Below are 26,101 nucleotides of genomic sequence, written 5' to 3'. Positions count from 1 at the left end.
TGGGTTACTATCTACAGAATTTTGCAAATTTACGCATCTGAGAGAATTCACTACTATACTGAGTCCCTCGCGATTAGACATTCAAGTTGCGTCACTCCAGATGAGTCCTAGGTTAAATATCTGTAAACGCTCACTTTCATTAGTACGCCAATCATCGCTCTGATGTTTCACTGAAGAGACGAAATACCTTGTGACTGAGGCAGCGATGACGTGCCAATTGTTCAATACAAACGAAGCTATGAAACTGCTTGTGATTAGGACGGCGTGATTATAGAATAACCTGCAGCACCTTACCTTGGTTCTATTGACTTCTCCTGATGTTTCATTGATACTTTTTCTGAACTTTACCAACGTGTCCACTATCCTCACCTAACTTCGATAACGAATGAGTGAATAAAATGAATATACGCCAAGCTAATCTGAGAAAGGCCCGCCAACTCCGCATTTTCCCCTTCACCTCAAGTAGCAGAAACAAAATGCTCCATGTGAGAAAATAAGTTCAAACCAAGCATACAAGCCATTAGGCTGTCGACCATCTTTCAAAATCCTCCAGATGCTTTTCGCTTCGCTCTCCTCTTTCTGTTTATTTCTTTTCTCTGCCTCTGCTTTGCAGCTTTTGACCTTGTCGTCGTCCTCGTCATCTACCTGACCAAGTATAGTGGGTTGGTAAGGGTCATTTTCGGAGCCAGAGTAGCGGCCATAACTATAATTGGGACTCGTATCTTATTGGACCCTGCACATCAAACCTTGGCAATGGCCACCGCTGGTATGTAGCATGATTAAAATCACCCGTCAAATGGGGCCACATCGTCTATCATGACGGATTGAATTCGTGACTTTGTGTATTTAAGGATCTTATGGCCAAACCCACTCTCTGTTTGCGCTCTCGTTTCTTGTTGATTTCTAGGTAATTGGTCGAAATGATGGCGACTAGTCAAACGTTGACGCGGATGGTTGGAGTTTGGGTCTGCGGTCTACCCAAAAACTTTTCTTGATACTATTTCACAAGATATGTATGGTCCCTAGAAATGGTTGTGTAATTTCATGATTTACTGGTCGCTTCTGACCATGGGATTCATGGCATCTTGTTGTGGTTTTGGCTTCCAGGCAAGGTAGTTCTTGTTATCCTGGGGCTCTGTTATAGCCCTTTCGGCGAAGATTGGATTGCATCAAAAGTTCTAGGACCTTGTGAACCCCGTGTGACCTTCTTGTGGATGAGACATTCTGAAAGCTAACAAGATCCCAGCTGCCCGATTTGGTATGGATCCCTAGTGGTTCAGCGTCATACCGGAATGCCCAGTGTCGGCTTATAGCGTCACCAAGTTGATCGATCCTAGTAAGTACCCGATCACAGGATATGTGACCGTCATCAACGGGCTGCCAACCCAACAGAGGGTTGTCACTCGCTATCGGACCCAGCACCTACCTTTATGCAGAACATCGGCCGACGTAAAATTTGACACCCGATTGGGCTGCGAGTAGCATTTTGCTGTCAAGCTTTGGCTGTACTGGAGAATGCCACGGCCCATTTCTTCAACGGAATTGGCCAACTACTTACCCATTTTTATTTCTCATCGATCCACAGACTCCAATCGCACATGTCCGTTTTTCTCAGTGGTATGTAAAACCCAAATATAGTGATTAGGTTGAGCAGATCTCCACGTCGAAGCGGATCTAATCCCCAACTCGAGGGCAACAAAATTGGGTTTGAAGAGTAAACGAGATATATTACTAGGATGTCTCTCCTGAACTCGTAACTGCACACAGACCCACGGATGCAGGACTTGAATGATATATACAAAACAAAGCTAAGCACCAACACACCCACTGGTCCCCTCTCTCCTCTCAAGAAACTCCAACTCTGCATCGGTAATAAACCTCCTCCCCTTCGGCGGATTCCAATTCCCCCTCCTATCACAGTTCAACGAAGCCAAAGCAAATTCAGCTGACTTAATCGCCTTGTTATGATTCGCAGGATGTCCCCTAGTAGCCAAATACGCATCATTCGCAGCGGTCAGCTGCCTCTCCATATCGGCCCCTCCCCCATTCGCCGCCACAGTTCTGTCAAAATCCAACGTACTATACGGCCCCTCGGGCAGAGTCGTCAGTCCCGTCCTTGTCTTCGTTGCTAGCGTCCACTTGGTTACGATGTTGCGGCCGCCGAACTTGCTTTTCAGCCCGCCTTGGTTGATGCGGTAGTTGTCCATATCCTTGTTGCGGAGGTGGGTCACGACTTCCATGGCGTCTTGGGGCCAGCGCCAGAGGATACCACGCTCGTATTTGGTAAGGAAGGCCTCGGGTGGGTTGGTGCCGGGCGGGACGTTATTGCGAGTTTCCCAGGCTTGAGCTTTGACGCGGGCGCGGTCTACGGCGGGACGCTTGGCGGCTTGTATGGGGGCGCCGATGTTGCGGAGCGTGTCGTAGTAGTCGACAGTTCCGGGCATGATGCGTTGCGAGTCAGAGTACCCCGTCATGCCCGTCAACATAATTGCTTGAGCCAGCTTCTCGGGAGTCAGGCTGGTCAAGGTGTCGGCTTTCTTGCCGATGTTCGCTTTGATTTCGTTTAGATTAGGGCGATCTTTTTCCGTTTGGGGGGGTTCGGCGTCCTTGTCTGGGGCCCAGATATAGTGCAGGAATTCGGCCAAGGAACATCGTTTAATGGTGCTGCCATCGACGAGTTTCACGTTGCGTGAGGGATTGGCACAGCTAGGAGCCACACTCCAGCCAGATGTCTTATGGGTTTCTTCGGCGATATAGGCGTAAAAGTACGTGGCTCTGATAATGATAAGCAGCTACAAGTGGCGAAAGTATATAAGTGTGTTTGCTTACCGCTCCCAACCTCCCTTTGGGCCGAATGCTACAACAGAAGCAAAAAGCTGGTATAGTACCAGCAGGTAAACTGACTTCATTATAGGTTTGAAAAACTGAAACACTGTGCAAAAGCAGCAAAAAGAAATAAAACGAGTGACAAGTAGAATGTAACGAGTGGCTGGAGAACAGAATGTCTCCCGGTGGCAAATGAGTGTGGCCTGCTCGCTGCAATGCGAGATATTAAGACAACATGGAGGGTTCATTCGCTAATTGTATGAAAATTGCGTGAACGAGACGAAATTATATCAAGTACCTGGTTGATGCGCCTTGACTAGACTGTTTTGTGTCAAAGATTAATGCCCTTTGCCAAGGCCCTACACTAGTATATACCTCTGAACAGACACGACAACATGCGGTTCAGCAACAATGGATAATAATAGTATAATTCTAAATTAAGAGTTCAGATTCTGTGGAGGGACTAATACTCCAGTCTAAACCCGGCATCGTGTGCGAGACCTTTATCTCAGCCTCTCTGCAAGTCGCCCTGATTGTTTGAAACAGTGTCGGGAATGCAGTACAGTCAGAGCCTTTTCGGGAAGCCAAGTTCCCAGAAAAGTAATTTTTGCAGATTCAGAAGTGGGCTCGGGCTAAGACATCTTAACTTCGCCCCTGGTGGGATGTAAAGGGTCAATCGGTCTAGCTTGGCAACAGTCCGCCCCTAATCTGGACACTAAAACCCAAAGCCGCAGTAAGCGCTTGGAGAAGTTCGAAACCACGAAGGGCGAACATATTGTTTCTGATCGGGTGGTAACCTTCGATGCTCTCAAATTTAGGAATCATTGGCAGGTGAGAGGTTGCTGTGGAGTGATAGGGACTACGATAGAAGTTTAACATAGATCTCACAAAACTTCCGTATTCGTATTGATCACCTACATACTTAGGACAGCTTGCGATTATCTTAAGTAGCAGAACTTCATTTGAGATATCTAGTCGATGCCTTGTGATATGTCTCAATCTCGAACCACTGTGTTCTCTCCTCTGCGAACGGTCAATGGCAATGGAGTACACGCAGTTACAATAGCCGCGCACCACAGCTTTCGTCATGGAAAATTCCGCCTGGTGGAAATTGGGACATTACTGCGCCATTCCTTCTGGCTTGCCAAGACATAAGCATCAATTCCACACTACGACCGCCAAGACTGAGTGAGACTGAGGCGAGAAAGGGGAAGTTCTACAAGCACATCGAATGACTTCTTTATAGAGACAGACATGTTTGCATCAACCTGGAAGTGATATGCTATCAAATCTTACCCAGTCACTTCATCTGTACGCCTCGAGGGGGAACAACTGCAGTCCTTACTTTCTCACTACCTTGATCTCACTCAATTTTGAAAAATGCGGACGGCCAAGGCCTTCCTGGCCTCGGCTTCGGTTGTCATTTGGGGTTCATTCCTACAATGTAGCACCGCAGAGGAATATGTGCCGTTGGACACTCCCCAGACCTTTCAGTCTCAGCTGAAGCCTTGTCCAGCTTCCTGTGCAGGACAGAAGCCCGAGAACTGGACCGTTTACTCAGATTTTGACCGCCTCGCTGTCTGTAACCAGCCGCTTCTGCTGGACTTTTCTATCTACAACGACGTCCTGAATCCCAACACCGATACCAAACTCCGTGTCTGCACCGATGGAGACGCCAACGATACGACCAATGCACTCTTAGAGGAAGAATTATCGGCTCAAAAGACCCCGCGTGATGAGCCTAAATGTGTTGTTGCCACTGAGTCGTCCAAGGTCCCTGTGCAGGTTTCCAGCTACGGGTCAGACACCAGTAATCAGACTGCATTTCTGGTCGCTCTGGAGAAGGTGCAGAAGCATCTCGCTGATAAACGTGAGTCTGCAATTGTTCCATGTCCCATTGCCACCCTCTCTGACAAATCCATCAGGTAATTGCGCCACCAAAGTTCTCTTTGGGTACTCCAACGGCGCCATCATAGGAGTCTACTCCGGACGCGCATTCAACAAGGCCACCGCCTCCTCCGTCATTGACTCCGTGTCTGATCAAATATCCAAGACCGCCCCAGGAAGTATTCTCGCCCAACTCTGCGGCGAAGGACGCAATGCCAATCACGTGTTTGGCGTGCTCGCCTCTACCAATATCGGAGACGTCCAAAAGGCGGTCAGATCATGGAATGAAGCCAAGTGCGTCTCCAACGTGGGAACAACTGAGACGAGGGATCTGCCAGTTTTCGAAGAACGCTCAGAACTCATTCCCATCACTGATAATTCGACATCCTCCAAGCACACCCTCAATGCTCGTGCCGACTGCCGAACCACCACAGTTGTTGCAGGAGACTCGTGCGGTGCCCTGGTATCGCGGTGCGGTATTTCGACGAGTGATTTTACGAAGTACAATAGCGACCCGAAGCTATGCTCCACATTAGCTCCGGGGCAGCGAGTTTGCTGCTCGGCGGGAACTCTGCCTGACGTGAGGCCCAAGCCGGGCGCTGATGGGACTTGTGCAACGCATCTGGTGAAGTCGGGTGATACTTGTTCTTCGCTGGCAGCGGCGAATGGTTTGAAGTTGGTAGATATTGACACTTTTAATAACGGGTCTAGTGGAACTTGGGGTGTAAGTAATTATCATATCCACCCTAGCATGTTGGAAAGGGGCATGCTAACGTGCGCGCATTCTTAGTGGAACGGATGCTACAACTTGATGGCCGGCATGAACATCTGCTTGTCAAAAGGCAACCCACCGATGCCTGCACCGGTCTCAAATGCGCTGTGCGGGCCCACGAAGCCTGGATCACAACCCCCTGGAAAAGGTCAAAACTTGTAAGTTCATCTTGCCTTCCTGGATCTCAAGCATTATGATTCCATATTTCAAGCTACAGAACATACTGATCTATGGCGCTGCAGAACATCACTCAACCCCTGCCCCCTTAACGCCTGCTGCAACATTTGGGGACAGTGCGGCATCAACTCCGACTTTTGCGTCTTGAAAAGGGGCCCATCGAACAACCCCGGCACTTCACCACCCGGAAAGAACGGCTGCGTCTCCAACTGCGGCCTGGATATCGTCAATACCAGCAAGAAACCACCTAATTACGGTCGTGTTGGGTACTACGAGTCGTGGAGTTGGAGTCGACCGTGCCTTCGCATGAACGCCCGGGACGCCAACACACTCGGCTACTCAATTATCCACTGGGCCTTCGCCAACATCGGACCCGATTACACTGTTGTCATCAATGACACTTATAAGCAGTGGAATCAATTCAAGAAGATCCCTGACGTGAAAAAGGTCGTCTCTTTTGGAGGCTGGGGTTACTCGACCGAGCCTGCCACTTACAACATCTTGCGACAGGCCATGGACCCTGCCAACCGCGACAAATTCGCAAAGAATGTAGTCGACTTTCTCAATAGAGAGGGGCTGGACGGTGCCGACTTCGACTGGGAGTACCCCGGTGCCCCTGATATCCCTGGAGTTCCTCCGGGCCTGGCATCTGATGGTCCAAACTACCTGAAGTTCCTCGAGATCATTAAGCCAAAGATGCCACAAGGCAAGACACTGTCTATAGCGGCGCCTGCGTCTTATTGGTACCTCAAGGCATTTCCAATTGATAAAATGGCCAAGACAATCGACTACATCGTTTACATGACGTACGATCTGCACGGCCAATGGGATGCGGGCAACAAATGGGCCACCGAAGGTTGCCCCGAGGGAAACTGTCTTCGCAGCCACGTCAATATCACGGAGACCAATATTGCCCTTGCCATGATCACCAAAGCCGGCGTGTCGACCAACCAGATCTTCGTGGGAGAGTCAAGCTACGGTCGGTCCTTCAAGATGGCCAAAGCCGGATGTGATGGCCCCATGTGCAGATACTTGGGTGATGGCACCAACTCCCTCGCCGCCAAGGGCCGCTGCACAGGCACGAGTGGATACATCGCCAATGCCGAGATCAAAGCCATCATAGAGCTCCAGGAAACGCCCATCAAGAGCTGGTACGATGAGAAGACAGACACAGACTACCTGGTGTACAACCAGACTGAATGGGTGGCCTTCATGTCGACTGACACCAAGAAGAAGCGCCGCGACAGCTGGAGGAGCAAGAACTTCGCCGGAACCATCGATTGGGCTGTTGATCTACAACGATTTTCTAATGCTGATGATTTCACCAATCCGGATTCGCAAAGCGGCGATGACTTGCCCGACACTGAACCCCTGCCCCCCTGCACGGCATCCTACAACACACTCGAAGAGCTCGATGCGGCACTAGCGGGAATCCTGGAGCATTGCAAAGCGCAATATACTCTCAACGTTCTAGACAAGCTTCTCAAGGGCGCCTTGGACGGATACGACGGCCTGCTGCGCGATGGGTACGATAATAGCTTCAACACGTACGCCAACGCTGTAGTCGGATCAGCAGGAAAACAAGTCGAGAAGTTCTATATGGATAACGGAAACAAGTACTGGAACTGCGTGGTCACCGAAACCATTTACTGCTGCTCAGCCTGCCGATCCGACTGGAGCCAGCCCGAGGTAGACAAGAACTGCCGGTACTGCGAGGACTACGACTGCCGTGAAGACGTGTGCAATCCAGACTTGGGGTGCACGACGGAATTTCGGTACAAGAACTTCACGCAGCCGTGTCCGCCGGATTACTCGCAGCGGGGGGAGTGGAATAGCGATCCGGAGCATATCCGGTATATGCAGTCGGTGTATTACACGTGGCAGTCGGGGAAGCAGGAAAAGTTCTGGGCGGACTTGCTGACGGAGACCGGGATCACCGAGGAGAATATAGAGTTCAAGGACATTCATTACTGGGAATGTGCGCCCACGGATAAGGACTGTAGGCATCAGCATTGGGATTACGGCGTGCCTTCGCCGAAGGGGTATAGTAAGGAGGACGTGACAAATCCCAAGGAGGTTGTGTCGAAGGGACAGAACGAGCTGCACGGCTTGGGTCCCCAGTTGTCGGGTATTGTCAAGGATATGCGCATGAATTCCTTCCGCGGCGTTGCAGATGATATTATTGATGCCGTGTCGCTGCCCATCTTCATGGTTGTCGAGGCCGTGGAGAACATGAAGCAGGTCCAGGAGATTGCGCACGACATCGACGAGCAGAAGCGCAAGGCTATCATTATGGCTTTCTTGAGCGCGTTGCTGTTCTTCGTCCCCATCGTCGGGGAGGTGGTGGGATCCATTGCCGCCATGGCGGGCGTGGCGCGTATTATTGCTCTCCTGGGTGTCGCGGGAGAGGTGGCCATGGGGGTGTATGATATTGTGGACGACAAGGACAATGCGCCCATGGCGATCTTTGGGATTATCTTGGCGCCGTTGGCGCTGCTGGATGTAGTCAAGGTGGGCAAGGCGGCTGATTGGCGCAGGGCGATGAAAACGGATGATCTTGCTAAGTTGGGCAAGGTGGTTGAGGGCAGAATGGGCACGATTAAGAAGGTTACGGGTATGTGCATGCTGGGGACGGATAACTTGCCCAACTCACCGGACGGCATGAAGAGGGCATTGGCAAATATTGTTACCGAGCCAGTGTGTGCTCTGTATCCTTGAAAAGGAGTAAATGGAGAGTGTGGATGTTGCTTGAGGATGTCGATTTCTCTACCTATGTGACTTTGAAGATCGAAGGAGACTGAATATGAAGCATGCATGTTATATCCGCGGAAGCTGTCGGCTGCGGCTCAAAGAAACCTTGGCCACTAATTCCAGGCCGCGGCGACAGCCACGCCTAGAAGGGTTGCATGAAGTGAATCTGCATCTATGTAAGCTGGAGTTTGAGCGGCTGGGTTTGAATTCGAGGGAATATCTTCCCTGGTTGTCGCAGTAAGAGTTCGGAATGGCGAGAAGCCACCAGCTCAAAAGCCGCCATGGATAAAAGTTGGACAATATGGGCCCTGTGGGCTATGTGGGTCCTATACTTGCCACTATCGCCACCTAGAACGGCGACCATCCCCACATACCTCTATTACGAGAAATGTGGCGAGGATAGAACATTCCCTACTTATCTATATGCTTCTACAACTTGTCTGAATTAATCAGCAAGTCTACCATTCATTGACTATATAAGAACCCTTTTGTTTCCATACATAGACCCTCGAAGAGAGGACCAGAGTTAGCTACAATACATACAGGTTAGGCATATGTGCCCTCCTTTTGCTCCTTCAACGGGAACATAAAATCCAAGTATAAACCTAATGCCGACGCCGTCATTATGTGCAAGCAGGGATGAATACTAGCATGTCAATATTTCCCCAAATGTACACTGTCAAACAAGCCGCGGTGCAAAGTGCCGACTCGAGCAATGACCACCGAATCACGGTCTATTTAAGAACCGGTAACAGTGTCAGTGCTCAAGAAGGGACTGCCCAATTACATACCTCAATTCATGCGCACCAGTTCCCGAAACAGGGTGGTTTCACTATATGCATGGAAGGTGCGCTAACCTAAGCACCTAGTGGTGCAGTGTTTCGAGCACCCAATGGTGCAGCTGTAAAATTCGAGAACACACCAAACTAAGCGATATGCAACAGGAATTAATTATATGCAGATGGTGCATCTGGGACTGGCAAGTGATGGATGTTGGCCCCGCATACTGACTGTCAATCCTCGTGGCTGCAACGGCGAGCCAATGTGTAAACCCGCATAAGTTTATGCAGAAATATTTTGCCCGGGATCAAATGTGGCAAGCCGGACTGCAAGATATCATATTCTTCAAAGATGAGAGAGTCTTGGTACATCAACCGCTGCGACGATGTAATCGAAATTCCGGTCCTGAAGTTCCGGTTATAAATTCCAACCGGTCTCTCATGCCCTTTTCTCGTTCTATTCAATAATGGTCTATCCAAAAGAGCAAATTAAACTTTTTATTCCACTTAGCTATTACCTATCTCAGTAAGTTTATCTAAGCATTCTTGCATGTGTACTAACGCTTCTTACAACCAGACACTCGCGATGTGTATCAAGTATACCTACAAGGGTCGTTGTGGCCACTTGATTCCAGGTTATGAAACCTAATACGATCCCGGCTCTCCTGAAGAATGCAACAATGCTGTTGAAGCGAATCGACGGAGCAAGAAAGGTAAACTTCTGCGCTGTACAGGAGACAATCTCGTGAAATAAGACTACCCAATGAACGAAGCTTGCGTCAGGGCGGAATGTCAGCAGTGGTTTGCGGAAGTCCTGGCGTGGGAGGCACAGCAGCCGCAGGAATAGTACAATGAGGGGGCTTGACTGCTGGTGGTGTTACAGGGGCACCGGGGGTGGGTTGGGATGATTACCAGTAGTAGAAATGCTAAGCGACTCAGCGTTGGAAAACTCCGGTTCAATGGCGTCTGATCAGTATTTAAACTATTTAAAATCCCGACAGGCTTCCGTAGGTTAGGAGTTTTCAGAGCAGACTCAGAAAAGTACGAAAAATGCGTCTTGATATCGGTCGGGATACAACAGGCTCGAAGTCCAAAACTCGTTAGTCTGATAACCGCTGCATTACCTTGGTAGTCTCGGGACCTTCTGCATTTCCTCTTCGAACTCCTATATTCGCTATCCTGGTTATCGTCTCATGGCTAGAAGCCTTGGGGCCCCGCCCTACTAAGCTCGCTAGTCTTGGCTCTTTTCCGGAACTTCCGTGTCTGATGCGAGTGCATATGGGGTGTGAATTGTTGTATTGGAAAAGGATGGCCAGGTCAGCTATTCTGGCCTGGCAGAGCTCTTTTATAGCTCTTATCTTATCTTATCTATCTTATCTATTGCTGTAGGGTAACCCCCCATGGGGTCACGTATCAATAGTATTCTAATTTGCGCTTCATCGAGTGGAGTTTCCGTCGAGAAGGCAACTGCGTCAAGTAGAAGACTGAGGAAGCAGACGACTGAAGACGTAGAACCTAGGAAAGTAGGCAATCCATGAAATTGTAAATATTAATGACCAGCCAACTCACCATGAGCTATTTCCTAGCACGCGGTATTATTTACGTAGGTATGAAGCAGTACTTATATCTGTCACTGTCCGGGTTTTGTTTGTGCCGTAACCGGACTAGCGGAGTCGCTAACCAACACCACACCACGTACATGCAACCAACGCACATTCCCCGAAAGATTAAGTTGACGAAGCGGTGCAAACAACCAGTTTATTCCTGAAAGCCTTTCCTTCCTGCAACTCGCCTCAATTCCTCCATTCTGCAATTGGTTGAGGTGGATTGCAGTGTGATGCATCTTCCTCCATAACTAATCTCGATGGCAATTGGCCCATAGTATGATAACAGTTGAATTAGCGATGGTGTATTATGTATATTTCTGCGAGGAGAAACATGATTCATAAATTACGTTTTGTTGATAAGCTCGTTGTGAAAAGTTCACGACTTCGCTAAATACGATTTGCTTCACATCTTTGTCACAAGAGGAGGACCAAGCCCCTAAGCCAATAGATCAAAAGATCTAGAAATGTCAGTGTTACTGACATTTGGTCCCACTAACTGCTATATACAGCACTATGTGGTTCTGTAATCGCCAGCGCTGTGGCATTCTTCGTATTCATATAGTTCTAGCATTACAGGGACTTTCTGTATTTCTATCATCTTTCTTATAGTGAAATGGGGTCAGGCGGTCAGTAGGATATACCTACCACCTAACACACTGAACAGACGGCTCCAGTACCAACAGATCCCATCTGTTGGTCTGATCAGACGAAGATCGTGGTACTGGTTGCAAGAGCTTCGCTCTTGCAAGTCTGGTGCGCGAGTTGGTCGGATGTGCCTCTGATACTCGTGGCGGGATAATTCTCAGAACAAGACGTCTGGCTCTGTAAGTCGAATTGAAGCTCTTACTGGCACTAGATTGCTCTGATCAGAGAAAGATACAATCCTCTGTCATTATCAAGGCTAGGATGAGGGCAGAATAATAGGATTTCGAAAATAGTGTCTAAATGCATATAGAAAAGAACCACATGATTGAAGATCTGGCTAACTAGAATGGAGTGCAAAAGTCAAGTTGATTGAATAAGATGATGAAAAAGGTGACGAGTTGAAAGTCGCCTGTTATCTCCGTGTCCCTTTTTGAAGTAAGGAAGACAGGGGAGCCCTCCCTAGCCCCCGTAACCTATTTCCCTGATGTCCGGCCTTACCCCGTTACAATATTCAACCCGTATAAAAAGGAGACCTAGAAAGAAAAGAAGAAAGTTGTCGAATAGGCGCAATATTAACCGCATGTCAGTACTTGTGTGATGTTAGCCAGGATATCACGTGAAAAATGTGAACCAGGAATGCATGTCTAGCCAGCAGTTTATGCTTATTCAGTCCTCAATCTGTGAGGTATATAATCTGGTCGTATAGATTTAGCTTAGGTACTGAAATTTGCGAAATCCGCCGGGTGGCTCAATCGAGCCAGCCTCTATGATAGTCACCATCATCATCAAAGCCTCTGGAGATGGAGTGAACCTAGGCCTTCAGGAATATGCCCACAGGAGCCACACAAGGACTCTTTCAGGGTACGGCGAGGCCGAAGGCAATAGCACAGAGTGATGGGGAGTAGTACGCGTCCCTCCCGCTTAGCACCGGGTGGTCACTAGAGGTCACCAGCGGTCTCAGGTAGGGGTGCCCAAAGTGTTTCATTGATCTCTAACCTTCCTATCTTCTTCCCAGATACCTTCCCTTACATAGATAGCTTGAGCCCGGAGTCGGAGCTGTAGACCCCGTATATCGAAGCCGTAGGGCACTAGTTCCTCCAATTCTTCGGTATACCAAGACTTCCATATTGGGCCATGACTGCACGTCCCTATACTGGTGCTATGCATCCAGCACTCTGACAGACTCAATAAGTATGGAGATAAGCATGCCAGTTGAGATTCACACGCGGTGCCGAACTGGGTAACGGGGGGAAGGAGTCATGCTTGATTCAACCAATAATATCACGAGATAGCATGATGCGAGTGCATATGGGGTGTGAATTGTATTGGGAACCGGAGCGCTTCCGCTCAGCGAGGGTGGTTGTTATCCCTAAGCCTAATAAAACGACAGCTCAGAAGCAGACCCCTGGCGGCTGGCGCCCCATTGCCCTGCTTAGCACGGTAGGGAAGGTAATAGAGACGGCGATGAGCCAGCGTATCACCAAAGTAGCTGAGGCGGCCGGCCTACTACCAAACGGCCAAATGGGTAACCGCGCTGGGAGGTCCACCGAACTGGCAATACGTATAGTTGAGGACGTGGTCTATACGGCGTGGAGACGCGGGGGCATCGCCTCGCTGCTACAGCTAGACATCAAGGGGGCATTCGATACGGTCAATTACAGACGGCTGATTTCCATATTAGCCCGGAAAGGCTACCCGGAGTGGGTTCAGGAGTGGGTACGCAGCTTCGTGGAGGATAGGACGGTACGCCTCCGGTTCGATGGCAAGGAGTCAGAGCCAATCCCCCTACGAGCTGGCGTCCCCCAGGGGTCACCGCTATCCCCGATACTGTTTATATTATACATTTCAACGCTGTACGAGGAGCTAGCGGAGCAGCATCCACTACTTTTAGTAGTCGGGTTCGCGGACGACACGAACCTGCTAAGCGTCGGCACCGATCCAGACACGACCTGCCGCCGCTGGAGAGCGCATGGGCTACGTGTCAGCGGTGGGCAGTGAGGCACGGGATGGAGTTCGCTCCTGACAAGAGTGAGCTAATGCACTTTACTAGGGCCCGAGAGCCCTTGCCGCAAAGTATTCGCCTTGGGGACGCCACAGTGTCGCCGGTAGTCTCAGCGAGGTTCCTAGGAGTCTGGTTCGACCGCAAACTGACGTGGCACGCCCATGTTGAGCGTGTTAAAACAAAAATGGCAACTCAAAAGCTAGCCCTGACAAAGCTAGTCAATATGTCGTGGGGCTGCGATCTTATACGGGCGAGGCTGTTATATACGGTGGTTATCCGTAGCGCGATTGCCTTCGGGGCGACTGCGTGGCATACTATAAGTGAGGAACCGGCAGGGCCAGCTAAGAGCCTGATGGGGATACAGAACGAGTGCCTCCGGGTAGTCTGTGGTGCCCACAAAGCGACGCCGGTTCGCCACCTGGAAGCAGAAGCAGCAATCCCGCCACTAGACCTCTATCTTAGTGCCCGGGCTGCTAAGTTTGAAGAACGGCTACGACTTAGCGGGAAGAGAAATCTGCTTCGCAGCGCGAGCGCTAAAGCGTCACATATACTCCGGCAGGATAGGCCGGCGAAGAGGAAGCAGGCGTCGCAGCTACTCCGACCGGCAGGGTACACTATGGAGAAAGAGGCCCGGGGCTCCGAGTGGATGAGTGAGGAAAAGGAGGTCCCGGCTGCCCTCCTCGACCACTGGAGGAAGAGATGGCTCACCGGAGCAGAGCATCACGATCGCCAGCGACGCGCTATCGCTGAGGAACCGGAGGGCCCTTCGATGCAGATACCGAAAGGGGGCAAGTATTTCGGCCTGAACCGACTGGAGGCGTCTACGCTGTGCCAGATCAGGACGGAAAAAATAGGACTAGCAGCCTTCTTATTCAAGACAGGGGCTTTTGGCGTGTACTCGCCGCTATGCCGCTGTAGCGATGCCCCTGAGACGGCAGAGCATGTAATCCTCTTTTGCGGGCTGTTGGAAGGACCGAGGGAACGATTACGGGCCGCCATCGCACCACGGCCACTATACTCTCGCAGAGACCTCGCAACGGCAACAAGAGAACCAGTAGTTAGTGGGACTATTGTAAGGTGGCTGCTAGGGACGGGTCGGACAGCTTCAAGGCCCAGATAGCATCGATCTTCTCAGGGGGGACTTTGTTGGTAGGTTGAGAACCAACGTAGTATGGTAGTGGACGTAACGCAGTCGCCAATAGGGCGAACCGACGACGCAGCGTATGTATTTAGTCCAGCCATTAGGGCACGGTTTGACATACGGGAGTACTAGTAGAGGTACCGGGGGCTTCGAGCCTACGGCGTATTTAATAATAATAAAAAAATAATGTTTTGCCTTATGGCATGATAGCGATGCAGGAGATGGATGATGGTTGCTCTCATGTACTGGGTATATTCGTCTATCTAACTGGGCTTTGGATAACTCAATGTAGCTTGAGGTGGCTTAGCAGGATTGAAGAATAAGTTTTTTGTGTCCTTGCTACATATATTTAGCTCCCTTAAAGCTGTTATTGTTGTCGGCTCCAGTTAAAATGGATATTCATCGAGATTTCGTAAAGAGTTATGAATGCTTTACGATCTGGTATAAATAGTAAGGTGCATCTTTACTATAATATCTTCCTTTATTTACGACTCTCACCTTAGTTTCATACTGGATGGATAGTACCTATATCATGCTGTCCTCAATAGGCACGAGCAACAGGATAAGACCTCAACAGGTCATCAGAACAACTGGTGCCTCAACAGGCGAAGAGAATGAAATCAATTGCTACTTGCCTGGCCGATTGCGTTTTCTTCCTCTTCTTACACAGGTCCTTCAATACTCCTAAGAACACGCTTACATAATTCATCCAAAAACTGAAAAGAAAGACCCAAAAGCCCGGTCCCTAAGTCAATATAATAAAGGATTTCTAGAGTTACTTTACTCCTACGTTAGCATTACGGGCTAATATATATTATTATTATTATTAAATACGCCGTAGGCTCGAAGCCCCCGGTACCTCTACTAGTACTCCCGTATGTCAAACCGTGCCCTAATGGCTGGACTAAATACATACGCTGCGTCGTCGGTTCGCCCTATTGGCGACTGCGTTGCGTTCACTACCATACTACGTTGGTTCTCAACCTACCAACAAAGTCCCCCCTGAGAAGATCGATGCTATCTGGGCCTTGAAGCTGTCCGACCCGTCCCTAGCAGCCATCTTACAATAGTCCCACTAACTACTGGTTCTCCTGTTGCCGTTGCGAGGTCTCTGCGAGAGTATAGTGGCCGTGGTGCGATGGCGGCCCGTAATCGTTCCCTCGGTCCTTCCAACAGCCCGCAAAAGAGGATTACGTGCTCTGCCGTCTCAGGGGCATCGCCACAGCGGCATAGCGGCGAGTACACGCCAAAAGCCCCTGTCTTGAATAAGAAGGCTGCTAGTCCTATTTTTTCCGTCCTGATCTGGCACAGCGTAGACGCCTCCAGTCGGTTCAGGCCGAAATACTTGCCCCCTTTCGGTATCTGCATCGAAGGGCCCTCCGGTTCCTCAGCGATAGCGCGTCGCTGGCGATCGTGATGCTCTGCTCCGGTGAGCCATCTCTTCCTCCAGTGGTCGAGGAGGGCAGCCGGGACCTCCTTTTCCTCACTCATCCACTCGGAGCCCCGGGCCTCCTTCTCCATAGTGTACCCTGCCGGTCGGAGTAGCTGCGACGCCTGCTTCCTCTTCGCCGGCCTATCCTGCCGGAGTATATGTGACGCTTTAGCGCTCGCGCTGCGAAGCAGATTTCTCTTCCCGCTAAGCCGTAGCCGTTCTTCAAACTTAGCAGCCCGGGCACTAAGATAGAGGTCTAGTGGCGGGATTGCTGCTTCTGCTTCCAGGTGGCGAACCGGCGTCGCTTTGTGGGCACCACAGACTACCCGGAGGCACTCGTTCTGTATCCCCATCAGGCTCTTAGCTGGCCCTGCCGGTTCCTCACTTATAGTATGCCACGCAGTCGCCCCGAAGGCAATCGCGCTACGGATAACCACCGTATATAACAGCCTCGCCCGTATAAGATCGCAGCCCCACGACATATTGACTAGCTTTGTCAGGGCTAGCTTTTGAGTTGCCATTTTTGTTTTAACACGCTCAACATGGGCGTGCCACGTCAGTTTGCGGTCGAACCAGACTCCTAGGAACCTCGCTGAGACTACCGGCGACACTGTGGCGTCCCCAAGGCGAATACTTTGCGGCAAGGGCTCTCGGGCCCTAGTAAAGTGCATTAGCTCACTCTTGTCAGGAGCGAACTCCATCCCGTGCCTCACTGCCCACCGCTGACACGTAGCCCATGCGCTCTCCAGCGGCGGCAGGTCGTGTCTGGATCGGTGCCGACGCTTAGCAGGTTCGTGTCGTCCGCGAACCCGACTACTAAAAGTAGTGGATGCTGCTCCGCTAGCTCCTCGTACAGCGTTGAAATGTATAATATAAACAGTATCGGGGATAGCGGTGACCCCTGGGGGACGCCAGCTCGTAGGGGGATTGGCTCTGACTCCTTGCCATCGAACCGGAGGCGTACCGTTCTATCCTCCACGAAGCTGCGTACCCACTCCTGAACCCACTCCGGGTAGCCTTTCCGGGCTAATATGGAAATCAGCCGTCTGTAATTGACCGTATCGAATGCCCCCTTGATGTCTAGCTGTAGCAGCGAGGCGATGCCCCCGCGTCTCCACGCCGTATAGACCACGTCCTCAACTATACGTATTGCCAGCTCGGTGGACCTCCCAGCGCGGTTACCCATTTGGCCGTTTGGTAGTAGGCCGGCCGCCTCAGCTACTTTGGTGATACGCTGGCTCATCGCCGTCTCTATTACCTTCCCTACCGTGCTAAGCAGGGCAATGGGGCGCCAGCCGCCAGGGGTCTGCTTCTGAGCTGTCGTTTTATTAGGCTTAGGGATAATAACCACCCTCGCTGAGCGGAAGCGCTCCGGGTAGTACCCCAGCCTAAAGCTAGCTGTTGCCAGATCCGCTAGGATCTCCCATAGGGGTTCACCGCAGGCCTTTAGCAGGCCAGTGGGGATCAGGTCGTCGCCGGGAGCCTTCCGAGCAGCCGTTCCTTTGATGATAGACTCGATATCCATTGTGGTCACCTCCCTAGGGACGTTCAGCTCTGGTCTCGTCTGTAATAGGCCGCGATCGAGGTCCGATAGATCTATATACGGGTCTGGGAAGAACCTCTCAGCTAGTAATTTTGCCTTCTCATCATGTGTACGTGCTGTAAGCGTGTCGCCGGCGTCCCTCCGGAGATCTGGCAAGCCCTCGAATTGAAGGTATTCGAGGTCCATCTCCCTTGGTGTTCGACCTGTAAAGATCCGCAAACCTTGACTCCATGTCCAGCAACTTCTTAGTCTCGTCAAAGTCAGCCAATACGCCATTATCCAATAACGCGACCTTTTCATACATCGCAATGTGCTTCACGCGATGCATGGCAGCAAGAACGGTGCACTGTTTGAATCCAGTGTCAATCATATCCTGCATTATGGCTTCTGTGTCGCTGTCGACACTAGAAATGATTAACTTGATGTCTCATATCTGCGAAAGGTGGTTTGGATACGTACCTGCTGGTAGCCTCATCGAGTATCAGGATTCTATTATGTCTGACCATAGCCCTCGCAAAACAGAGTAGTTGTTCCTACCCAGCCGGCCAAGCGGCGTGTCCATTTCCTTGTCTAGGCCGTCTTGCTCCCTCACAATCTCCCATAGTCTCACGCGCCCCAAGGCTTAGATGATGTCGTCTGACGCGCGGCCGAAGGGATTGCTGATATTGAATCACACGGTTCCCGGCAAGAGAAAAGTGTCTTGGGGCACCAGGTTGATATGTGAGCGAGCCTCGGCACATGGGAAAGACTCGGTGTCGACACCGTCGATGCTGATGTGACCGGCTTGGGTGTCGAACATCTTCAGGAGACAAAGGACCAGAGAGCTTTTCCCGCTGCTTGAGCGACCGCAGATGGCAATGTGCTGTTGGGGCTCCATATAAATTAAGATGCCCTTCAGAACTGGTTCCAAGTCGGGCCTGGTTTCAAGTTAGTGATACATTCGAGATGAAGAGACTGAACACAGTTAACTACCTGTGTGCAGCAACTAAATATGCAAACTCCATTCAGCCGACCAGCGCCCACTTGTAAGTTTTCTATTGCGTGTTTGTACCATGCCCCACCTAGGCACGCGCTAACTTTTTGCTACCTGGCTTGAAGGGACCTTCATAGCCGTCTGAATATGATTAAGAAAAAACGTTGTAGTAGTGTGAATTTCGGCTTTCGATTTACCACCGTCGAAATATAGGGTTCGAATTCGTTGGCGATCCGCTTCTGTAAGGTGTTTAGTCCCCATTGTAGTTGCTGAATACGCGATAGTTAGGACGCGTTAACAGCAAGTTGGAATCAGAGGTGGAAGTACCTTTTCGTTACCATGAGTAGGCTAGGCAAGAATCAGTATAGCGTTACCTTGACAGTGGTCCACTGGTACTTGTCAAAGGGGTGAAAACTTTGGCCTGATACCGTAGTATATTGCGTCTTGAGTAGACTGTTGCTCTGACCAGGGCCTAGAAATTGATAACCTTTGTAAGTAAAACTCGTGAAAATATGAGATTTCAGCTTGCAATGCGCTGTTTCTGGCCTCCTAAAAGATTTAGCCACTTGCTTGAGACCTTGGTTTGATCTCCTTTCTCAAGTTGCTCCACGTCGGCATCCAAGCCACAGGCAAACTTTACAATGCTGTACCACTTCCTGCATATGGTGATACCCCGAAAATGTTCCCACGAATTAAAATGTTCTCGAGCTATCGCTGTTGCGCACAGTATGCTATATGAGCGGGTGTTTGCTCTCGCGTCTGGATCTGGGAGACTGTCTCGCCGAGGATACTGTCGAAGAACATAGACTTGCCACTCCCTACGGGCCCGATGAGTATGGTGATAGACCCACGTTTAATCCTGATGTTAATATCCGTCAAATTGGCACCCTTTCATGCGTCCTATCCGAATTTCTGGCTTTTGAATATGATAAAATGCCTTTTTTGCATCTACTCGGGCTGCGTTGGCTGTTGTGTTAAAGACTGCAGGCTGATAGCGGATTTATTTTGCTGCTAGTCAACTTTCAAGTTATTACCATCATTTGGACCAATGGTGTAGCTGTAGTACTCCTAAATACGATCGAAGCTACTAACACACTGGACAGTATGGGCATGGTCTGTATGAATATCAACACAGGTGTCGTGAAGAGAGTGATTAGAGCAACAGATGTAAAAGCTTGAGCAGTTAGGAGCGACTCGTTTCTCCAGAACACCGGACACGGACGCTAGGTTTATCGGCGTATTTGCTAAGCCTCTCGTTAATATGAAAACACGTAAGTTATATGTAGAAATTCATCTGCGCTAAAGTTACATAGCAGTAGCGTTTCTACGCGCAGCTTTCTGAACGCCGCCGAGGTCTTAATCTCACTTTTGCGTAACAACTCAGACAGACCTAACATACTGACAGCCTTTTATGTTATAACCGTTGGAAAATCATGGAGGATTGTGATGTTGATTGAGCTAAGTTAACCTCCGTCAGGTGTAACGGTAGAATGTTACCTATCTAACTAGTGTACATTGTTACGGAGTAACTAGGGCTCCGCCAGTGGACTGTGTGCCACTAGTCCTCTGTTACTGCCTCCCAGCGTAAGCTGATATTCCAATTTGATGAATTTCAGCCGTCAAATCGTCAATTTAGCGACTTTTGTCAATAAATCTCATAGCGATTCTGCCGCTCGTGACCGCTCAACTTTCAATTCATCTGCCATTTGTGAATTCGTTGATTGTGACCATGCCCAGCATCTCGATAAACTTCTCGTGTTTCGCCTTCTTCAATAGCTTCGTCAACCCGTCTGCTGCCATCAACATGCCGCTGATGTGTTTGACATCTATTTTGCCTTCTTTGATCGTTTGTTAAATCCATTTGAGGCGAACATCAATGTGACGTGTTCGGGCGTTGGTTTGGCGATCCTTGATGAGCATCATCGCATTCGCGCTATCGGTATAGAGTAGATATGGTCTCTCCGGATCCATATCATATTCCTTAAGCATTTCGGCTGTATACAATAGTGACTTGGCAGTTGGAGTGAGATTTATGCCTTCTGCCTCCGTTGTCGATAAAGTGACGAGTCCTTGTAGCGCTGATTTCCAGTACAAGGCACCGCCAGTCAGAAATACGATATGGCCCGCTGTTGAATAACGAGTTTTCTTGTCATCAGCAAAACTCGCGTCTGCCATTGCCATAAGGCCTGTGTTGCTAGTGTCATATTGCAACCCGCCAAAGCATATTCCCAATGTTGCTGTCAGATTCAAATAATGAATCATCTCGTCAACAGCTATCAAATGCTGGCGTGTTGGTTTTGACAACGCTCTAGCCAGTTGATTCAATCTCTGGCAGATATCTGGCCTTGTAATGCCACACCAATGGAGTTTTCCGATAATCTGGCTATATAAGCCTTTCTCTTGGTCACCAACTGGATCCTCATCGTCATCAAACTCAGCGACGTTGCCTGGTGTCCTTTGCTGTCGTTGAGGTCCCTTTGCGAATTTGTGAAACATTGATTGGATGTATGTCTTTTGATGCATCAGAATTCGGCGATTCGGACGATCCCTAATTACCTCAATACCAAGGAACTTTGTAACATTACCATGGTCCTTGTACTTGTATTTGGTAAAGTTGGCTTCCATATATTCTAGTCCTTTCTTCTTAGCACCAATAAGGAAGTCGTCGACATAAATTAGCAGATATACGTCGACTGGTTCGTTGTGGAAAACGCAGAGATCCGTTGACATCTGCTTAAATCCAAGCTTATTGATTTCAACTACAATATCTTCGTTCCAAAGCATTGCTGATGTTCGCAATCCATAGAGTGCTTTATTCAACTTGCATACCATGTCTCGTCCCTTATGGAATCCTGTTGGCTGTTGAACGTATATCGGTTTGTCTGATTTGATATTTGCGTTGAGAAAAGCAGTTTCGATATCCCAAACAACGCATTCGAGATCTTTCAAAGCAACGTTGACCAAGAAGACCTTAACAGACATCTGGAATGCAACCATTGCATATGTATCTGTTCCATTAGGATCAACTTCTTGGAAATTGCCACAAACGACCCATCTGCTCCGAAATGAGTCGATCATTCCTTTGTCATCTTTTGTATCGTGAACCCATTGGCCTGGTAACACTTTATGGCCGACAGGAACCTCTTCCTTGTGAATCAATGTCCATGTGCCCTTGTCTTGGAGTTTCTGGACCTGATTCTCCATTGCTTCCTGCCAAAAATCCTTCTCTGGTGATTTCATGGCTCCCTTGTACCCTTTGGGAATTGCAATGTCGTTCTTCGCGATTATCTGTCGTTCATATTGATTGAGAAAGCTTCTCATTTGTAATGGGCATTCAACGGGAAAGATTTCATCCGAAGATAGTCTTAAGCATGAGAAAACCAAGCCATCAAGATGAGCTAATTCGTCTATTCTCATCATATTGAAGGCACTAAAACCTTCAATAGGAAGATCGTGTTCGTCCTGATCCGAACCCAGATTTAGATTCGTCAGTCTCTTTAGCTTTGGTTTTGGTTGATCCTTCTGCTTATTCTGCTTCTTCTGTTGTTCTCTGGCTTCATACCAGTCAGTCATACCAGGAAACTTCTCTGGTTTCTTTTTCTCACGACGTGGGCGCGTTTCCGTGTGAGATGGAGTTTCCTGTGGTTGATCATCCCAATTCGTCTCGTTGAATACACTTGTGGCTGGCTTCAACGGTCTACAATAATTATTGCTCGGTATAGTGGTGTTCTCAAACCGTACCTTCTTGTTCAATATCTTGGTCACAGCTTCTTTACCGAGAAGGACCTCCATTCGTGTTCTCGTTGCTTGATTTGTCTTCCATCCCTCTGGTTGTGTCATATGTTTGCAGATCTTTTCGCCTTTCTTGCCTTCTTCATTCTCAGAATGATCGCGGTTGCAAATTCTGCAGTATGACTCATTTTCGGTCTTCTTTTGGGCTTCCTTCTTCTTGTCAGGTTTCATATATCCATCTCGACTTACTCTTCCGTTGTTGCTGTTGTTTCTGCCATTGTCTCTGCCATTGTCTCTGCCAGAATGAACATTTGACAGAGATTTGCCGACTGTTGTTGTGTTTTCGTGAAGAAAAGCAAGGACTTTCTGGAAATCCATCTTGGTAGCTGCGATCAAATCCTTGAGACGATCGCCAAGGTGCTTGTCTTGTTTCGTCATTGCTTGATGAATGATTCCTATCATAAAGCTTTCGGAGAACTTCATGTCGTGTTCCTTCTCCATCTTTATCTTGAGGAAGAGAAGCTCTTTAACCCATGCTCTTGTATCCTTGAATTTAGACATATCAAGACAAATGGTCAGAAATCTCCCCTGTTGATTGTAGTTGTTGCCGAATTGATTCTGCCAAACAGCCTGTTCTGCTTTTGTCAAGCAGTCTTGGACTGATTCGTTTGTATAGCCAAGGTTTATCATGTCATTCATGATATTTTCCGCTATCGACTGCTCTAGCATGTAGCGAAGGGTCACTTCCTTTTGATCCCATTCTTCCTGCTCATTCTTCTGGGCATCGGGTGGTCTATTGCTCATTTCCAAGACTTGTGTTGATTTCATGATCTTGGAGACATCGAGGATGGATTGCGTCCATGCTTCGTGGGTAATTTGGCCCGTCAAGGGTTTAATCGAGATTCTTGGTGCGAAGCTCTCCATCTTGTACGGAGATACGAAATTTCGCGATGATGATGATGATGATGATGATTCGGCTTGGTGTTTTTCACGTGTTTTTCACGCGCGATTCACCAGATGTTGCAACGAAGGTTTGCAACAGCAGGCAGGTTTCTGCTGCACTGCAGTTTGGTGTCAAATAGAATGGATTATCGTCAAATTTGAACAATGATGATGATGGATGATGCTGCAAATGATGCAGGTGATGTTGATGATGATTCTGCAGATGATGCAGATGATGTTGATGATGCTGCCGAAGTTGCAGATGCTGCAGGTTGCAGCAGATTCGTGTACCTACCTTAGCGGACCTTCGATGGCCAACTTTGCGAAATAAAGGTCGAATCAGAGGCCGAAAATTGGGCAACTGATCGAAATGATGATGATGATGACGAATAACGCTTCAGAAATGCGATTATTCGTGATGCGCGTTAGCGAGAGGGCTCATAACCTCATGGAGGATTGTGATGTTGATTGAGCTAAGTTAACCTCCGTCAGGTGTAACGGTAGAATGTTACCTATCTAACTAGTGTACATTGTTACGGAGTAACTAGGGCTCCGCCAGTGGACTGTGTGCCACTAGTCCTCTGTTAGAAAACAGTACAAATCAATCCCGAAGCCCTAGTCTACAGTAAGCATTTAGGTTAAGCCCCACTATTAAAGCTCGAGGTACATAGTACTTCGTATCTTCGCTACTGCCAAGTCTCACCGCCAAAATCTTTTACACCAGTAGAGGTCAAGGCGACCGTCACGATCCGAGGACCTCACATTGCTCAGAATATAAGCAACGAAACCATGGATATCCTCAAGATTCTGTCCAGAGGAACTAAAAAGGGCGCTGGTAAATCCAGCGCTGCCACTCTCCCACAAAAACCGACAAACCCCCAGCTTTACCATGACCCAACGCGAGGAGTCAAGCGGAAACGAGCCAACGAAGCCCCACTAGCGCAACCTTCCACCGACGACGGGGCCGACGATGTCGACTTCTTTGCACCAAAGGAGAACAAGAAACAAGCTATCACACCCGAAGCAATCGAAAATACTCCAGCAGTCCAGGCTGAGAATCTGGTCCCTTCGGCGCAGCTCGACGAAGAGGACGTGCGCCAGGTGCTGCGGTCACATCGACTCAAGTTTACCCTATTATCCTCCCACGAAGAGAAGCTAGCAAAAATAAAGAAGTGCAAGAAGAAGGAGAAAATTAAAGCTAAGACGAAAGATACCAAGCAACCGCTCTTCCCCCAACTGATGACTTCGTTCAATGAACTCAAATCCAAATACAACGCCTCGGCGAGGTTGATCGAGAATATTGCGAAGCAAGGCTATCGTATACCCACAGAGGTGCAACTGGGCAGTTTACCTTTATTGATGCAGCCAGAAACAGCTTTGGCGGGCACATTGGGGGGAACCAACAACATTACGGCTGATGAAGGCGTCCATTTCCTCGCCGTGGCCCCTACCGGCAGCGGCAAAACCTTGTCGTTCCTGATACCGACCATGAACAGCATCATGAGGAGACGAGCTGAAATAGGCCAGCAGAACGAGCATTCTTTGGAAGCCATTATTGTCGCCCCGACTCGCGAGTTGGCTCACCAAATTGCCAACGAAGGACGAAAGCTCGCGGTTGGAACAGGTGTGAAGATTGTGGCTTTCAAGAAGGGCATGAGAATACCTGTGGAAGGGCAAGAGGTGGAGCCCGACGATGGGAACAGTTCAGATTCTGAGGATGATGCTTCAGTTCCCTCGGAGGACGAAGCACCTGGTGGCACAGACAAGGCCAGTTCTCGGCCAGTGACTAGAGCGGACATTCTGGTCACAACCCCATTATTACTACTCAATTTTCTGACCAAAAGGGCCAGGTCGAAGAGGACGTTACCTAATGTGAGGAGTCTGATATTGGATGAGGGAGATGTGCTGCTTGACCCCTTATTTCGAGATCAGGTGCTGGGAATATGGACATCCTGCACCCACGAACTGTTGAGGTTGACGTGCTGGTCTGCGACCATGGGGTCTAATATCGAGACGTTGGTGATGGAGCAACTTGCCTCGCGGCAAGTCTCATCGTCGCCCGTTCCCCTCATTCGGCTTGTGGTGGGTCTCAAGGACACCGCCGTTCCCAGCATCAACCATCGTCTCATATTCACAGGTGATAATGAGAGGGGTAAGCTGTTTACTCTCCGTCAGCTTTTACATCCAAATGTCGCAAGCGACTCCCTTCCTGACATGCGTCTACCCTTCTTGGTGTTCGTACAAAGCATTGAGCGAGCCGTGTCTCTTCACGATGAGCTGAAGTTTGAGTTTCCGGTGGAAGCAGGGGGCTCCACCCGCATCGCATCCCTTCATTCGTCACTTTCGGACGCGGCGCGATCAAGTATCATTACTCGATTCCGCGCGGGCGAGATCTGGGTCCTCATCACCACCGACCTCTTGATGCGCGGTATCGACTTTCGCGGTGTAAACGGCGTCATCAATTACGATGTACCAGCATCCTCTGCGGCTTACGTCCACCGAGTTGGACGCACCGGTCGTGCCGGTCACGAAGGTGGCGTTGCCGTCACCTTCTATACCAAGGAAGACGTGCCTCACCTCGCGCTTATTGCCAACGTCATCGCGCTGAGCGAAAAACAGGCCGGGAAGAGCAGCGAGGAGGGATTGCCCAAGTGGCTGATGGACGCCCTGCCCAAGGTCCGTAAGGAAGACAAGAAGAAGCTCAAGGAGCGCGGTGTGGAGTCGCGGCGGGGGAGTAAGGCGCAGATCTCGTCTAAGAGTGCTTGGGAGAAGAAGAGGGAGGATAATAGGAAGGGTGCCATTGCTGGAAGCAAAAAGCGGAAGTTGGATGAGACGACTACGGGGCGTGCTGGTGGTGGCCAAGACAGCGAGTGGAGTGGCATCGATGACTAG

At 49.4% G+C, this 26,101-nt stretch overlaps 5 protein-coding genes across 5 annotated transcripts; 2 read left to right on the top strand and 3 right to left on the bottom strand.

Moving 5' to 3' along the window:
* Positions 1 to 1,808: 1,808 nt before the first annotated feature.
* Positions 1,809 to 2,909, bottom strand: BCR38DRAFT_501556 (uncharacterized protein; the record flags this gene model as incomplete). The annotated part of the gene is made up of 2 exons (XM_040864844.1): positions 1,809 to 2,775; positions 2,830 to 2,909. 2 exons carry the CDS (start codon positions 2,907 to 2,909, stop codon positions 1,809 to 1,811), a joined length of 1,047 nt encoding a protein of 348 aa, XP_040710988.1.
* A 1,297-nt stretch (positions 2,910 to 4,206) lies between these two features.
* BCR38DRAFT_501555 (killer toxin alpha/beta) lies at positions 4,207 to 8,380 on the top strand (the record flags this gene model as incomplete). The annotated part of the gene is made up of 4 exons (XM_040864843.1): positions 4,207 to 4,696; positions 4,752 to 5,437; positions 5,504 to 5,643; positions 5,728 to 8,380. 4 exons carry the CDS (start codon positions 4,207 to 4,209, stop codon positions 8,378 to 8,380), a joined length of 3,969 nt encoding a protein of 1,322 aa, XP_040710987.1.
* Positions 8,381 to 17,797: 9,417 nt separating this feature from the next.
* On the bottom strand, positions 17,798 to 18,092 carry BCR38DRAFT_324129 (P-loop containing nucleoside triphosphate hydrolase protein; the record flags this gene model as incomplete). Its single annotated transcript, XM_040854796.1, has 2 exons — positions 17,798 to 17,966; positions 18,022 to 18,092. Coding segments are annotated over 2 exons (240 nt in total), but the record flags the coding sequence as incomplete, so codon positions are not given.
* A 140-nt stretch (positions 18,093 to 18,232) lies between these two features.
* BCR38DRAFT_354133 (P-loop containing nucleoside triphosphate hydrolase protein) lies at positions 18,233 to 18,478 on the bottom strand (the record flags this gene model as incomplete). The annotated part of the gene is made up of 1 exon (XM_040856850.1): positions 18,233 to 18,478. A coding segment is annotated over one exon (246 nt), but the record flags the coding sequence as incomplete, so codon positions are not given.
* Positions 18,479 to 23,998: 5,520 nt separating this feature from the next.
* Positions 23,999 to 26,101, top strand: BCR38DRAFT_489848 (P-loop containing nucleoside triphosphate hydrolase protein; the record flags this gene model as incomplete). The annotated part of the gene is made up of 1 exon (XM_040864448.1): positions 23,999 to 26,101. The coding sequence occupies one exon, from the start codon at positions 23,999 to 24,001 to the stop codon at positions 26,099 to 26,101; it is 2,103 nt and encodes a 700-aa protein (XP_040710984.1).

Source organism: Pseudomassariella vexata (assembly GCF_002105095.1).
Source record: "Pseudomassariella vexata strain CBS 129021 chromosome Unknown BCR38scaffold_18, whole genome shotgun sequence".
Lineage (NCBI taxonomy): Eukaryota > Fungi > Ascomycota > Sordariomycetes > Amphisphaeriales > Pseudomassariaceae > Pseudomassariella > Pseudomassariella vexata.
This window is presented reverse-complemented; position numbering and strand designations above follow the sequence as displayed.